The 14,190-nt window shown below is 38.1% G+C and overlaps 2 protein-coding genes across 2 annotated transcripts; one reads left to right on the plus strand and one right to left on the minus strand.

Annotated features, from left to right (window-relative positions):
• Positions 1-4,518: 4,518 nt before the first annotated feature.
• On the minus strand, positions 4,519-6,113 carry LOC129753433 (gustatory receptor for sugar taste 64a-like). Its single transcript, XM_055749257.1, has 5 exons — positions 5,883-6,113; positions 5,309-5,365; positions 5,082-5,263; positions 4,769-5,021; positions 4,519-4,632 (listed from the first exon to the last, which is right to left on the minus strand). The coding sequence occupies exons 1-5, from the start codon at positions 6,111-6,113 to the stop codon at positions 4,519-4,521; spliced, it is 837 nt and encodes a 278-aa protein (XP_055605232.1).
• A 4,469-nt stretch (positions 6,114-10,582) lies between these two features.
• LOC129753434 (gustatory receptor for sugar taste 64a-like) lies at positions 10,583-12,086 on the plus strand. Its single transcript, XM_055749258.1, has 5 exons — positions 10,583-10,997; positions 11,075-11,238; positions 11,303-11,586; positions 11,651-11,903; positions 11,963-12,086. The coding sequence occupies exons 1-5, from the start codon at positions 10,583-10,585 to the stop codon at positions 12,074-12,076; spliced, it is 1,230 nt and encodes a 409-aa protein (XP_055605233.1). The 3' UTR covers positions 12,077-12,086.
• The last annotated feature ends 2,104 nt before the right edge of the window (positions 12,087-14,190 follow it).

Genomic DNA, 14,190 nt, shown 5'->3' on the forward strand with positions numbered 1-14,190 from the left:
GCGTTTGGCCAACAGTATTGTTGATATTAGTGACTTTATGAGAGAAAAAATTATAAAAAACGCACGCAAAATACGGGCAAAATACCTCAAAATTTAATTCACCTTTGAGACTCAAGCAACCCCTTCTTATGGTCAGATCTTCCTGAAACTTGGCATGTGACCTTCTGGTAAGCTAATAAATAATTTTGACTTGGAGCGAGTGAGATTTATCATGTTTCATTCTTCCTATACTATGATAAGTGTACTGCGGTTCGTTAAATTATGAAAAACTACAAAAAATACTATTATGGTAAAGTAGTCATAACTTCTTCAATTTTCAACCGATTTTGATAAATAACCACTTGAAATCTTTGTTTTAAATTGACATTCAAGCGCGAAAGAAAATCAGATTTTTTAAATGCTTCCATCGAGTCAAATACTTTCGTTGAAATAAAATTTTCTCTAAAAAAATGCGTTTTTATAATTTTTTTTCTCATAAAGTCACTAATATCAACAATACTGTTGGTCAAACGCAAAAACAGTGTTCAGATGATCGATAGAAAATTTATTCACCTTCAATATGCAAAAGAGGGATCTCGAATTACTGTTATGCCATCCGAGATATTTTAATCTAAGTACAAGAACTTTTTTAATTTTTCATATTTGGAGCATAGCTCAAAAACGGTTCTACTGAGATTTTTTTTAATTTCATTTTAGGATTCAGCGCTCGATTTCACACTAGAAATGACCTTCAGTTTACTGAGTTCAAAAATGCTGTAAACTAGTGTAATAATTGAAAGGTGAAAAGTGAAAGGTGAAGCCCGGATAAAATTCTGAATTGTTTATCATAAAACGAAATTAGCTGCTATTTAAGTGCAGAAAACCATAACTTGGAAACTTAACGTAACAACAAAAACATTATTTTTGTGCAAGACGTTTGAATGTAATGAAAATGAGAAGATTTTTTTTATTTTTCCTGTTCTGTACAGAATTGTAACTGATATGTTTCGATAAAAAAAATGAAAATTTGAGGTGTTTTGCCTCATACTCTTCTTATTTTTTTTTCGAATTCGGTTTTGTCCAGAAGATTTTGATATTCTCAGCTCGCAAAATGTGGGAGAGCTCCTACACTGCTTACTCTAGGAGGGCCCTTAACTTTTTAAGACAAAAACTAATCTTTATATATTTTCACGTGGGCCCTTTAGTTTTCATTCCGATTTTATAGTTTTGATTTCTTTTCATGGATTTGTATTAGTATGATTATAGTAATGTTAAATTTTTTTTCCCTCGGGGGGCCCCCTTGAGCCGGGAGGCCCGGGGCAATTGCCCCTTTTGCCCCCCCCCCCCTTTAATCCGGCCTTGCCTGTAGGGCTTGGTTTGAAGTTTATCTTTCAGGATCCGACGGAGACTTTGATCCGATATGTTGAGATCCTCTACCAATTTAGTGGCACTACGACGAGGATTTCTCTTAAGGCGCTTCTTGACGATCTTCACCATGGCAGGTGTCACCACAGTAGGTCGGCGTCCCCCACCATACTGTTTTTTTGGCACTTCCGGTCTTCAGGTATCTTTTAACTGTACGGTATACAAAACTTCTGCATACACTTATATCGGAAAGCTCACGAACTATGTCCTTCTGCCGTTTGCCAGCTAGGAAAAAGGCAACCACAGCGCTACGTTTCTGCTCGAGATTCATTTTTTCGGATAACCCCTGATTACAAAAGTAACACTTACATCCAATGATAGCTAAGACTTAATGTAAACAAAGCGACGAGGGGTCGTTTCGTGTGCAACGAAATAATTACTGTTGAAGTAATGTAGCAGTTCAATTGCCGGACCCTGTATTATTTCATTAGAGAAGAACAAATCTTCAAAAAAAAAAAGACTGGATACTGAAATATGCGGTGATAATAAGCTGAATAACTGCATAATTCAGCAGAAATTAATAAAAAAAAAAACTTCTAAAAGGTAGGACATTTGGTCGGACAAACTATAAGAAAGTAGGACAATTTTGAATGAAAAGAAGGTCACAAAGTTGGTAATCCATCATCGGTGCACGGGTACGCCGCAGTTCAATTAAAGTATGTTCCACCATGAATTCCTCAGATAATTGGTTCGGTGAATCTCAAATGAATGCTACAACATACTCGCCCGATACCTTGGCTTTAGCTATGGCTATATTTAATATTAGCAATATTATACAACTAAATTAAATAGTAATTAAGTTAGGTGACGTCACGGACTGCTCATTTAAACTAAAATTTAGTAATATTATAGAGATAAGCTGATTCTGTCCAAAGATTTTCCTGCTCCTTGGCAGCAAAACATGGTTTGATTACACAATCTGCGAGCTGGAACGTACAAGTTCAATCTCTAGAGCAATTACGGGCAGTCATCGGCATTTATCAAGATACCGTAGACGAGGGGGCGCTATAGAAAAGTTCTTCTTTAGCTCCAAGACTTCATTGATAGCGAGGCACACCTCTCAAAATAGGGTACTACCCGTACGGAATCTTGCCAGGGTAATCTGAACCCTTACGTTGCCTCTCGCTGTAGACAGAGTTTTAGGGTGCCCAGACTGGTATCGCATATTTTAGAACACTGCGTACTGATGAGCAGGTCTTCAATGTATTCCGACGCAGGAAGCCGAGCAAAGCTTCTGGGTATCTGGGTATCTGAGCTTGATCTTTCTAATCCCAACGCTGCCGCTGATACCTTTTCACACATTCTGAATTACGTCATCGATCGCCACGTCCCAAAACGCTCTAACAGCAGAAATATGCGAATCCCTTGGATCACGACTGAGCTGCGACAACTGAAGACGGCAAAAAGATGTGCTCTTCGAAACTACAAGAAGCATAAATCATCGCATACTAAGGATATATATCGTAAACTTAACTCCGTTTATAAAAAAGCCAGTGAACGTTGTTACCATAACTATCTACGTCGCGTACAACGTAACCTCAAGACTTGCCCAAAATCGTTTTGGAAACACGTAAAAAGTCACGTTCACTTCTTTTGTGCATGAAAGTTTTGTTGCCAAATCTCAAACCGATGCAATCTATACCGATCTGTCTGCTGCATTCGACAAGGTGAACCATGAAATTGCCATCGGTAAACTCGAACGCTTAGGATTCTGTGGTACTCTACTCGGCTGGTTCCGCAGTTATTTAACTGGTCGTAAATTGATTGTTCGAACGGGTGACACCTTTTCCAGGCAATTTCCTGCTACCTCCGGTGTGCCTCAAGGTAGCCATCTCGGACCGATTATTTTCCTAATTTACTTCAACGACGTGTTGTCACTCCTCGACGTCCCCAAACTTGGCTATGCTGATGACCTAAAACTATTTTACACCATAAACGACAACGACGACATCAATTTCCTGCAACGTCAATTCAACCTCTTCGCTGAGTGGTGTGACATTAACTGCCTGCCATTAAACCGCAGCAAATGTGCAATCATCAGCTTTTCTCGTAAGCGGCAGCCTTTAATTGCGGAGTACTCCCTCGGAGACGAACCCATCGCACGTGTGAACCACGTTAACGATCTTGGCGTAATCTTAGATCAGCGCCTGGAATTCAAGGCACACACCAACTATGTGATTGACAAAGCATCCAGAAGCCTCGGTTTCATTTTTAGAGTGGCGAAGGACTTCAAGGACGTGTATTGCTTGAAAAGCTTATACTGCTGCATTGTTCGTTCCATCCTTGAATACGCTTCAGCTGTCTGGTGTCCCTACTACCAGAACGGTGTCGATCGGCTCGAGACCATTCAGCGGCGATTCTTGCGATATGCCCTTAGACACCTGAACTGGCAAGACCCTTTTCGCTTGCCTAGCTACGAAAATCGATGCCGCCTCTTAGATATCGACACCCTTCAAGCCCGCAGACAAGCAACACGTGCCTCATTTGTCGCCGACCTCCTGACATCGCGAATCGACTGTCCCACGCTTTTGGAGGCTATTCCGCTTAGTGTACGACCCCGTGGATTCAGGAATCAGGATCTTCAATTGTACATTCCCTTTCGAATGAACAATTACGGAGCTAACAGCGCCCTCATCGGTGCAATGAAATCTTTCAACCGTTTTTCGGAGCATTTTGACTTCGACATTTCGAGGGATGTTTTCCGAAGAAAAGTGATTAGGGCCTTGAGATCCCCGTAGTTAGATTTAAATGTTTTGTTTTTAACCTTAATTTTTAGTAATCATTGGGATCAACATGTGATCCGTTGATCAGAAATAAATAACAAATAACAAATAACAAAGCAAAGGCTTTGGCTGCGATGGTCGCAGTTTGTTGAAAAAATGAGAGCTTTTGGTCAAACTTTCAATGAAGGTTACTCTTTCAAAAGAGGTGCCACTTAAACCGTCGTAGACAACAGAGGCTCTAGTTCTAAAAATGCTTATAGGTACATAAGTTACAAATTTATTTTTGAATATTTGTTAAAATGATTATTCTCCTTTAAAGCCTCAATAGGTTTACTGCAACACCTCATTTCAACAAATGATCGGTTACAATCAGTTGGTCAGTAAATACAGTTCAATCATCTCTGGAGAATGCCAATCTGGAACATGGTATAACATTGCCTACATGCGCCGTATCTTTGGCAAAATTCAGCATTACCAATTCGAAGGTGATAATTGTTCCAGCTAACTGAAATGGAAAATAAAAAAATGCCATCCGACAGTTTTAATTATGTAGTTATTCAGTTGCCCAAAAATCGTTAAATGTAAACAGGAGAACGTAACAATAACGTAACTGTATATTATTACAAATAGTTGATACTTACTGCCAACATAGTTCGTTTAGTAAGATCGAAAAACCCCATCGCAGATAGAGCCACGCGATGGCTCCTAAGTTGATTGATGAAACGATCAAGCTCGATACACCAACCAATATTTGGAACCGCTGTGCACGTCTTTAGCGGATATTTCGATGTTTCATTCACCATTGAGGCACTGTAGAACATCAAGACCGTCTTGCCGATCATAAAGAACAAACTGAACCAGTGGTTAACTTGAGCTAGGATTCCGGTTTCAGCCCTAGAAGAAGTATTTTTTATTATTTCAATTGTTATCATATTAAGAACCGTAGAATATTACCAAGTAAACGTGAGAAATGCATAGCAAATCAAATATATGTTGGTAGCACATGAATGAATGATCATGGGGGCCAGCAGTTCACTGGCTTTGTTGACCAGGCAGCAAACTTGTACGTACTGCTCTCGAATTTCGATCCAAAAACCCTCTCTTGCGATGGAAAAACCATCCTTGAACGGGCTCAACTTCGAATTGATCCAATGAAAGTTGCACGAAATCACAAAACTCACTAGCACAATTGTCAAATCCATGCCAGTCCAGGTGAGCGTCAGTGCCACATTGCAATACTACGGAAAACAAAAACATAAACTTAAGAGTTTAACAATGTCCACCGAAAATTCTTTGAATTTACCTCGAAAAATAGCAGCAGGAAAAGATTGTAGCGAATGTGTTTGAACAGGAATCCAAATCGGCGACTTGCAAAATATTTGGGAAAATTTTCCACGCTCCAGTTGCAATATGCTGCTTCCTCGTAATAGGAAACGTAACCATTGATTTTTGATAAAAAGTGCTCAACTGTTTAAAAATTGAAAAAAGGTAATGTGCGGCAATTGAATCAAGACATTAACTTGGATTAATGTGATTCAAAGCTATAAAACATCAACCATATTTCATACCTATTTTTTAATTTTACTTACTCAATCCAACGATAACAAAAATTATGGTAAACCACCGAGCGGCTGTAATTATCTTAATCCTGGGAAAATTTCCATCGTTGCTGTTCGAGAGTTCATATTGATCCCACATAAGGGCGAACGAGCGCCATTTTTGAGCAAGTTTTAACATCAACACCATACAAATCACGGTATCGGCATAGAATACCACACCTAGGAGGTTGCCCGCATTGACTCCGGTACGATCCACCCGTCGATACTCGACGTAACACATCAGCATTCCGAGCAAGGCAATAAGTACCGAGAACAGTGTTTTCGGATGCCACCACCGGAAGTTCAAATCGATGCTGGTTTTGCTGCCCAGGATTCCCGTTACCGGAAAGAATCCAAACATTTGGAAGGAAACGAAAGCGGGAACCATGGTTGTGTTGAACGTTCTCCAGGACATGTTTTCGTAATGGGTAGTGAAAGTTCTTTGTAAAATTCTAAGGTAGTTTCACTTTACCCCAAGTTTTAGACAAATCGCTTCCCATTATAACAGCTGATAATTTTCACATATCTGCTCGAAAATTGATTGGCTTGAAATAGAAATTGTGAAAGGCCGTGCTGATGGCTGAAACTGTGACTGAAATTAAAGCTTAGATCTTTTAGGAATGGGACACTTTTTTTTTGCTGATAGCTCATTTACTAGTAATCTTACATTCAACATTTTGAAAGCATTTTGTTGCCTGTGAAAATAACCGACCTATTTTTTTCAAAATTTCAAATTCACGCATTTTTTGAGATATTTACGATGCAAGAGAAAAAATAATATTTTGCACAGTTTCATTCAAAAACTGATAGCTGACAAAACTATTGATTATTCAAAAAGTAACCGTGTTAGTGATGGAAAACTGTCAAAAATGTCCACAAAGTTCAAATCAATCATTGTAGTGAAGCACATGATCGGAAACTACGGTTAAGGGTCATCAGGGAAGTCAAGTCTCATACCAGAATTTTTAATTTTTAATAAGCAAAAAACTAAGTGTAGATCGCTGAAATGTCCAGCAATTTTTTTTCTCCGATGAGCTGAAAGTGTTGCCTCGTTATGAGTCATGCAAACCTAAAAACAACAAATTTTTGCTAGTTCCATAACTCGTAAGCTGTATAGCCTGTACCGAGGCTATGAGACAGATGATTTCTGATGGACGACAAAACTATTGAAAAACCATATGTCAAACAAATTCCAGCGTTTGAATCCCATAAAATTTCTGCTCGTGGAAAGGTCCCTAGCATATTAAAGTATGTATTTGTAATGATTAGCCAAGATTCTGCTCCTGTGAAAAAAAAAAACAATTTTCAAAACGAAAACTTTGGTTTGCGCTGTTTTAAAAAGTCTAAAAAGAGTTATCTTTTATATACCCTTCGAACCTACGATCTATACTTACCGATTATACTTGAAGTTTAATCTCATGCATGATGGTTTTACTTCGTTATTGTCTGTTATAATGAAGTAGTTATAAGCTTTTAAAACTAACTGACATGGTATGCTTTGCTACCTTTCACCTTATTCTAATCTTCTGTTTGTCTATAATCTGTTACGATACATAGTAAGATAGGCAAAGGCTAGACCACCCAAGGCAAGGCATTCTAAGGACGAGTTCACAGTGCGCGCCGCGCGCGGAGCGAAGTGCGATGCGAATTTCTAATTTGCGCGAAAATCCGCTTCTCATTGAAACACGTTGAAAAAAATATCGACCGGCCACAGTGCAAGTGAATTTTCGTGCGAAGACCCGGCTCGATCGCGCGAATTCATCCTGTTCATCCGGACATACACTGAAAATATTCTCTCGGATATTTTTTATCGCAAATGATTATTTATCAAACAATCTTTTTCAAAAGTTTATTCATTTAATTATCATTGCCGTTTCTGTGTTGGTTATGAAAAATGAACGGTTTTTTAACGCGGATATTCGAAAAAAAACGCGGTTTCAGTCTTTTTCAATTGAAACCACATCTAACTGGCAATAAACGACCGGTGGCATGAAAGCCCCACAATATGTGAATAGGATAAAGGGGCTGAACGGATAGAAGTTGGAATTCGTTGTTCGACGCCATCTTGAAATCCAATATGGCCCCTTCCACTCAACTTTAAAATGCTGGAAGTGACTGAAAAGCACATGAAACTCCCACAATATGGGTATTGGATGAAAGCGCTCAATAAGTATAAGCCGAATTTGGCTGTCCGACGTCATCTTTAAATAAAAGATGGCGGTTTCCGCTTAATTCGAAATGCAGTAAAAAAAGTAGATGAAAAATGACTGACAAAAATTTAACAAAAATTTTGAGAGAACTGCAAAAAAGCATTGAAAGAAATAAACAAAAATATTACAAGTGTTATAAAAATAAAGTTATAAAAATAAACTGTGGATAAATATGAATAACTATTACTAAAATTTAAAATATGACAAAAATATGACAAACAAAATAGTGACAAATGACAAAACTTTGAATAAAACACGACAAATGTGATAAAAAATTTTTTCCAAAAATATGACAAATATTACAAAATTAGACAAAAATATGAGAACTATGACAAAAATACAACAACTGAAAACATGAAAAAATTATGACAAAAAATAAAATAAAATGACAAAAATCTTACAGTACTATAACAACCTTTGTCAATCGTTTGTCATATTTTTGTTTTTTTTTAAATTATAGTTTTGTTACATTTTTATCATAGCTTTGTAACATATATTTTTATCACATTTGTAAGATTTTTGTCAAAGTATTGCCAGATTTATGTTATTTTATTGCAAAATATTTGTAATTTTTGATTAGTTATTTTATTTGTCATATTTTATTTCATTTTTCATATTTTCAATAATGTTGTCAAATATTTGTCAAAGTTTTTTTTTCGAATTTTGGCATTATTCTTTATTTTTTGTTATTATTTAGTAAATTTTATTATTTTTTGTCAGATTTTTTTTTTAAATTTGGTCATGGCTTTGCCATTTCAATGTGAAATTTATCATAAAGGGTGATACGGTCAAAATTTGGTCAATATCAACTTGACGTATTTCTTTAAATTTTGCATTTAAAAAACCTAAACACTCCTCATTTTGAAGGTGTGTGTGTGTACAATGTTGCTCTTATTTTGATTTTGGAATTCACTCTTCAGTTGTCACAATGCCGTCCAAGGAAGAAGAGCAGCGTATCAAAATTTTGCTCGCGCATCACGAAAATCCAAGCTACTCGCACGCAAAGCTTGCAAAAACGCTAAAAGTTGCCAAATCAACCGTTACAAATGTAATTAAAGTGTTTGGGAATGCCAGGAAGTCTGGATCGAGGGGAAATGGAAAACCGGAAGCCGCTGAGACGACAAAGAGAGTTGCCGGTAGTTTCAAGCGAAACCCTAACCTCTCTCTCCGAGATGCCGCAAATAAGCTGGGTGTATCGTCTACAACCGTGCAGCGAGCCAAAAAACGAGCCGGACTTACAAGAAGGTAGTGACTCCAAATCGCGATGATAAACAAAATACGACTGCCAAAGCGCGATCCCGGAGTACACGACGATGCTGATGAAGTTTGACTGCGTGGTAATAGACGACGAAACCTACGTCAAAGCCGACTACAAGCAGCTTCCGGGACAGGAGTTTGTACGGCAAAAGGAAGGAAAAGGTAGCAGATATTATCAAACACATGAAACTGTCAAAGTTCGCGAAGAAATATCTGGTTTGGCAAGCCATCTGTACCTGTGGCTTGAAAAGAAGCATTTTCATAGCTTCCGGGACTGTCAACCAAAAAATTTACGTGAAAGAGTATTTGAATAAACGTCTGCGGCTTTTCCTGAAGAAACACGGTTGTTTCGTACTGTTTTGGTCGGATTTGACATCGTGCCATTACGGTTAAAAGGCCATAGAGTGGTACGCCGCCAACAACGTGCAAGTGGTTCCCAAGGACAATAACCCTCCCAACACGCCAGAGCTTCGCCCAATTGAGAAATACTGGGTTTTTGTCAAGCGGAACCTAAAGAAGACCAAAAAAACTGCTAAGGACGAGCATCAGTTCAAGGCAATCTGGCTTTCTGCGGCGAAGAAGGTGGACAAGGTGGCTATACAAAATCTGATGGCAGGGGTTAAGCGTAAGGCCCGGCAATTCGAATTTGGAGAACGGAAGCCTTACTGAATATTTTTCCTGGATTTTATACTAATTAAACTTGAAAAAGAAATTTAATTTGATTTTTTAAATAAACGATTTCACCGATTTACACGCGTTTTCCCTTGACCAAATTTTGACCGTATCACCCTTTAGCGCATGGTCAACATCTTTCGTGAAGTTGAAAGTACATTTTAGCTTCTGATAATTTTACTATGCTTCATCGGAAATCTTGAATTGCGAACGAACGCTGTTTATGTTGCTTTTACACGTTCGTCGCCATGGGACCTCTATTCGTGTGACGGGTGTATTTCCTGGGAGAACCCGTCACATATAAAAACGAGTGACGCTCTCTTACTCTAGTTAGCCGCTCATTTTAGCCACACGTTGCCAATCTTGGAATCTCCGTCTTTTCTTTCTTGCTCCGAGAATTTATTTGGGCCCGGCTAGTGAAACTACCAAAATGAGCGTGGCGAAGAACGTGTTAAAAATAATACAATTAGATGATTATTGCATTTCCCCATCTCTTCCCACACTAAAAATCTTCAAGGCCCGTCCTTATGTACCAGCTGGTTTTGCAAATCCATGAAGCTAATCCTGCGAGTTTTCGCACCTGAGCTGAAAACATAAATGCCAATCCATCACTTTGCAAAAAATCTCATCAACTGAAACTAATCAGTTGAAACTGATCAGTCGATATTTTGCTATATTTTAACAATTGTTTCTCGGAAAAGCCCATTCACTCGGTAAGATGGCTAAGTTTAATATGTCCATGGTTTCGGCGTTTGTAGCTTTCCAACTTTTCGGAATCTTTCCGGTCATGGGAATCCGTAAACGAGACCCGCTCGATTTGCGTTTCAAATGGACCAGTTTCAGAACCATATTTTCCCTCTTGATTACTACCGTTGGCATCGTTATGTTTTACATCGAACTCGAACGTCTGGACAAGGTGGGGGCCAATGCTATCAATACAATTGGGATAGTGTTTTACGGAACCACGGTAATCAGTATGTTCCTGATGATCAATCTTGCTCGAAAATGGCGCCCATTGGCTGTAAGGTGGGAGCTTTATGATCGTAGCTTGGTAAATGAAAGATTGGTTTCTGGAACGAAACTGTCCTCGATTGTTCGATTGTTAACTGCTATATTCATTGTTGCTGGATTTTGTAAGTGCATCTTACAATCATTTCGCCATTTTTAATCTATTTATCTGTCCTTAACTTCAAATGAATTTCAACAACAGTTGAGCATTTGCTGGCAAAAACTAGCGACGGTGTTTCCCAATACGAAGAAGCGGTGTACTGCCATTGGGATGTTAGCAATTTCCTTCGATACTTCGCCAATCGACATTATTCGTTTGTTCCCAAAACCATGCGATTCAACATATTTATACTCCTGTTTTTCGAGGTTTGTATCGCAAATTACAATGTACGAGACATTCGAGATAAAAAACAACAAGCATTTTCAACAGTTTTGTAACCTGGCGCTAACGATGACCTGGACATGTGTGGATCTGACAATAATATTGGTGAGCGTATCGCTATCGGTTTACTTTCAACGCTTCAACACTAAGCTGGATTTGTTCCACGGAGGCATTTCTGTAGTCGGAGAGCAGTTTTGGATCGAGATTCGTAAGCAGTATCTGCAAATATGCAATCTAGTAGAGGCATCCAGCAACCTTCTGGCGCCACTTGTCATATTTTCCTGTGGCACAAATCTCTATCTGATTTGCTTTCATCTGGTAACGATCTCCTGGTAGACACAAATTTAATCTGTTTTTTATTTATGGAACAACAACCCTAACCTTCTAAAATTTCAGGCGAGCACAAAACATTCCAACGATGATCAAAAATTGGTACAGCTTGGTTTACATGATCTTCAAGACCGTAGCCGTTTTGTATAGCGCAGCGATGGTGAATGAAACATCGAAATGCTCTTTAAGAATGTTACTGAGAGTACCGAATGCAGGCTGGTGCTTGGAGTTGGACAGATTTACCAATCAGCTGAGAACGCAACAGGTGGCACTGTCGGGAATGGGATTCTTCAGCCTCACGAAACAAACTATGCTGGCGGTATGTTCAACATCGGTTAGTAAATACCTTCGTTTAAACATTGTACAATTTGGTTGCAGATGGCTGGCACTGTTATAACATACGAGCTGGTCATGTTGAAGGTAACCGAGGATACCGAAGGTATCGGATATGTGCCACCCTGTTCGAAGCTGGCGTTTTCCAAGGATTATTGATTGATCTGCCCGGATTTCTTCATATTAATTTATCAATTGTGATCAACATAGGTTATAACCTTTGAGAGAGACCATACTTACTTATTTAGAAAAAAACGATAGCACAAACATATTAATAGAACTTCTAAAAAAGGAATATGGAAATTCTTTGTAAAGCGGCTGTAAATCGCACTATTTTTGTTTATATGTTCAAGAAGATGGTATGAGAATTTCTGATTGCATCTAGTTCTTTTAACAAACGGCTGGAAATGGAATTATTTAAGTCAAATTTAATTTCTGCTCATCCTGTTAATTATAAACATCTATCTGAAAGGTTGCTGGACTGGTTTTTGATCCAAAAGGTGTTCGAAAATACTCGAAAAATCATATTCCTGCTAAAATGAATCAGCTTTGTTTTAACCGTCACCTCCATCTGTACCGTTGAGCCGTCAACACGTACGCCGGAGCATCGTATCGTTGCTGTGTACCTGCAGGAACATTTTACATTGTTTATTTTATCCTTACCTGTTTTTCAATCAGCACTTTTCAGTGTTTAAATTATTTTCATTTTCTTTTATTCAAATTTTTCTCTTTTCTTTCCAGCATGGGGTAGTCATCGGCCGTCTCAAGAGCCGGAAGAAAACAGATTGCCGAACCTAATTCAGGTCCATCGCCCAAAAAAGTTTAAATTTCCAATTCATTCGATGTCCTTCATAACATCGGTGAAAAGGAAATATTCATATTTAATTCTGATAAGAGTGCTAAAAAACCTTCTTCTTCTTATACTCTTAAAAACGAAAAGGTTCCACCAATTATAGTCACGATTTCAGACTTCAATGCCTTTCGAAAAGAAATCGTCACTTCCGTCAAGGATGTGAAGATTTCTTTTCAGATCGGTCAAAGGGGAACTGCTCGTATATTTCCGGAATCTTTTAATGATTTTCAAATGTTTTTACATTATTTGAATAATAAAAAACATTAATTTTTACGTACGACACTAAAAGTGATCGTCCTTTTAAAGTCGTACTTCGTGGTCTCACCGGCGATCAGAAACCGGATGAGATCACAACTGAATCAAATTCCTTGTTAGGTTTTTCTCCGATTCAAGTAATTCAAATGAGGATATCAGTAGTGTTAGTTTTGCTCCTGAGCTTTATTTGATCCATTTTTAAAAGGATCAGGTTAATAATTTGAAAATTCTTGAAAAGGCTCGTTTTATGTTTCATTGTCGAGTCAAATTTGAACCTTAGCTTAGCTTAGCTTAGCTTGGTTGACTACTCACATCCACCTTGAATCATTGAACCCGAAATGCTTCATACATTTTTAAACTGTGAAATTAAAGATGTTTTTACATGGGTTCTTGAATAAAATTCAGTAACGAGCAATACATTTCGAGTTCCATGATCGCGGCGTGGCTCAGTAGAACTAGTACAACATCGCCAATGGTTGCTACTCCGTGATTGACCGAGGCCATAAATTTTGATCAAAGGTCAAAAGCAGGCTTCCGAAAAGTACTGCCGAACGACAGTATTCTTGCGAACGTCGCGCATACACCCCGATGAAAGCTTTCCGAATATTTGTTCCCTGACAGTTTTAAAAGGAGCGGTCGTACGATGTAAAACGATGGCTTGTTTCACTTCATGCGAAAGTTTTTTCGTGGGTATGAAAGCTTTTTAAGCTCCGTGACAGTTTTAGGAATATCTTCGTGACAGTTTTCAATGCGTTGAATTTTTCATGACAGTATTGCTTATTTCGTCCGACTGTAGCCGAGATTCGTTTTGGATAGTCATCCACGCTCGGACTGAGTTTTTTTTTTTAAATATGTCTTTATTTGTATCATCATTACACTTATATTACATTATTGCATTAAACTAGGTGTTCAGCTCAATAATGAACTGTTCATAACCCTATAAGTAACTAGATTATAAAAATTTATTTATAAGATTTTAATTTGCTGAGCGCAATCAAGTTTTTAATGTAGGAGAACATCCTGTAATAGCAAAAATATTTTATACTTAAAACTAAACACTATCTTAAAATTAAACTAAACATAAAGAGAACGAATCTCTGCGATGGAAGACTGCATCGATTTGCCTCTGAAGTTGGAGATGATTTTGTTGGCCATCTCTTCGATC

Source organism: Uranotaenia lowii, chromosome 3 (genome assembly GCF_029784155.1).
Source record: "Uranotaenia lowii strain MFRU-FL chromosome 3, ASM2978415v1, whole genome shotgun sequence".
Lineage (NCBI taxonomy): Eukaryota > Metazoa > Arthropoda > Insecta > Diptera > Culicidae > Uranotaenia > Uranotaenia lowii.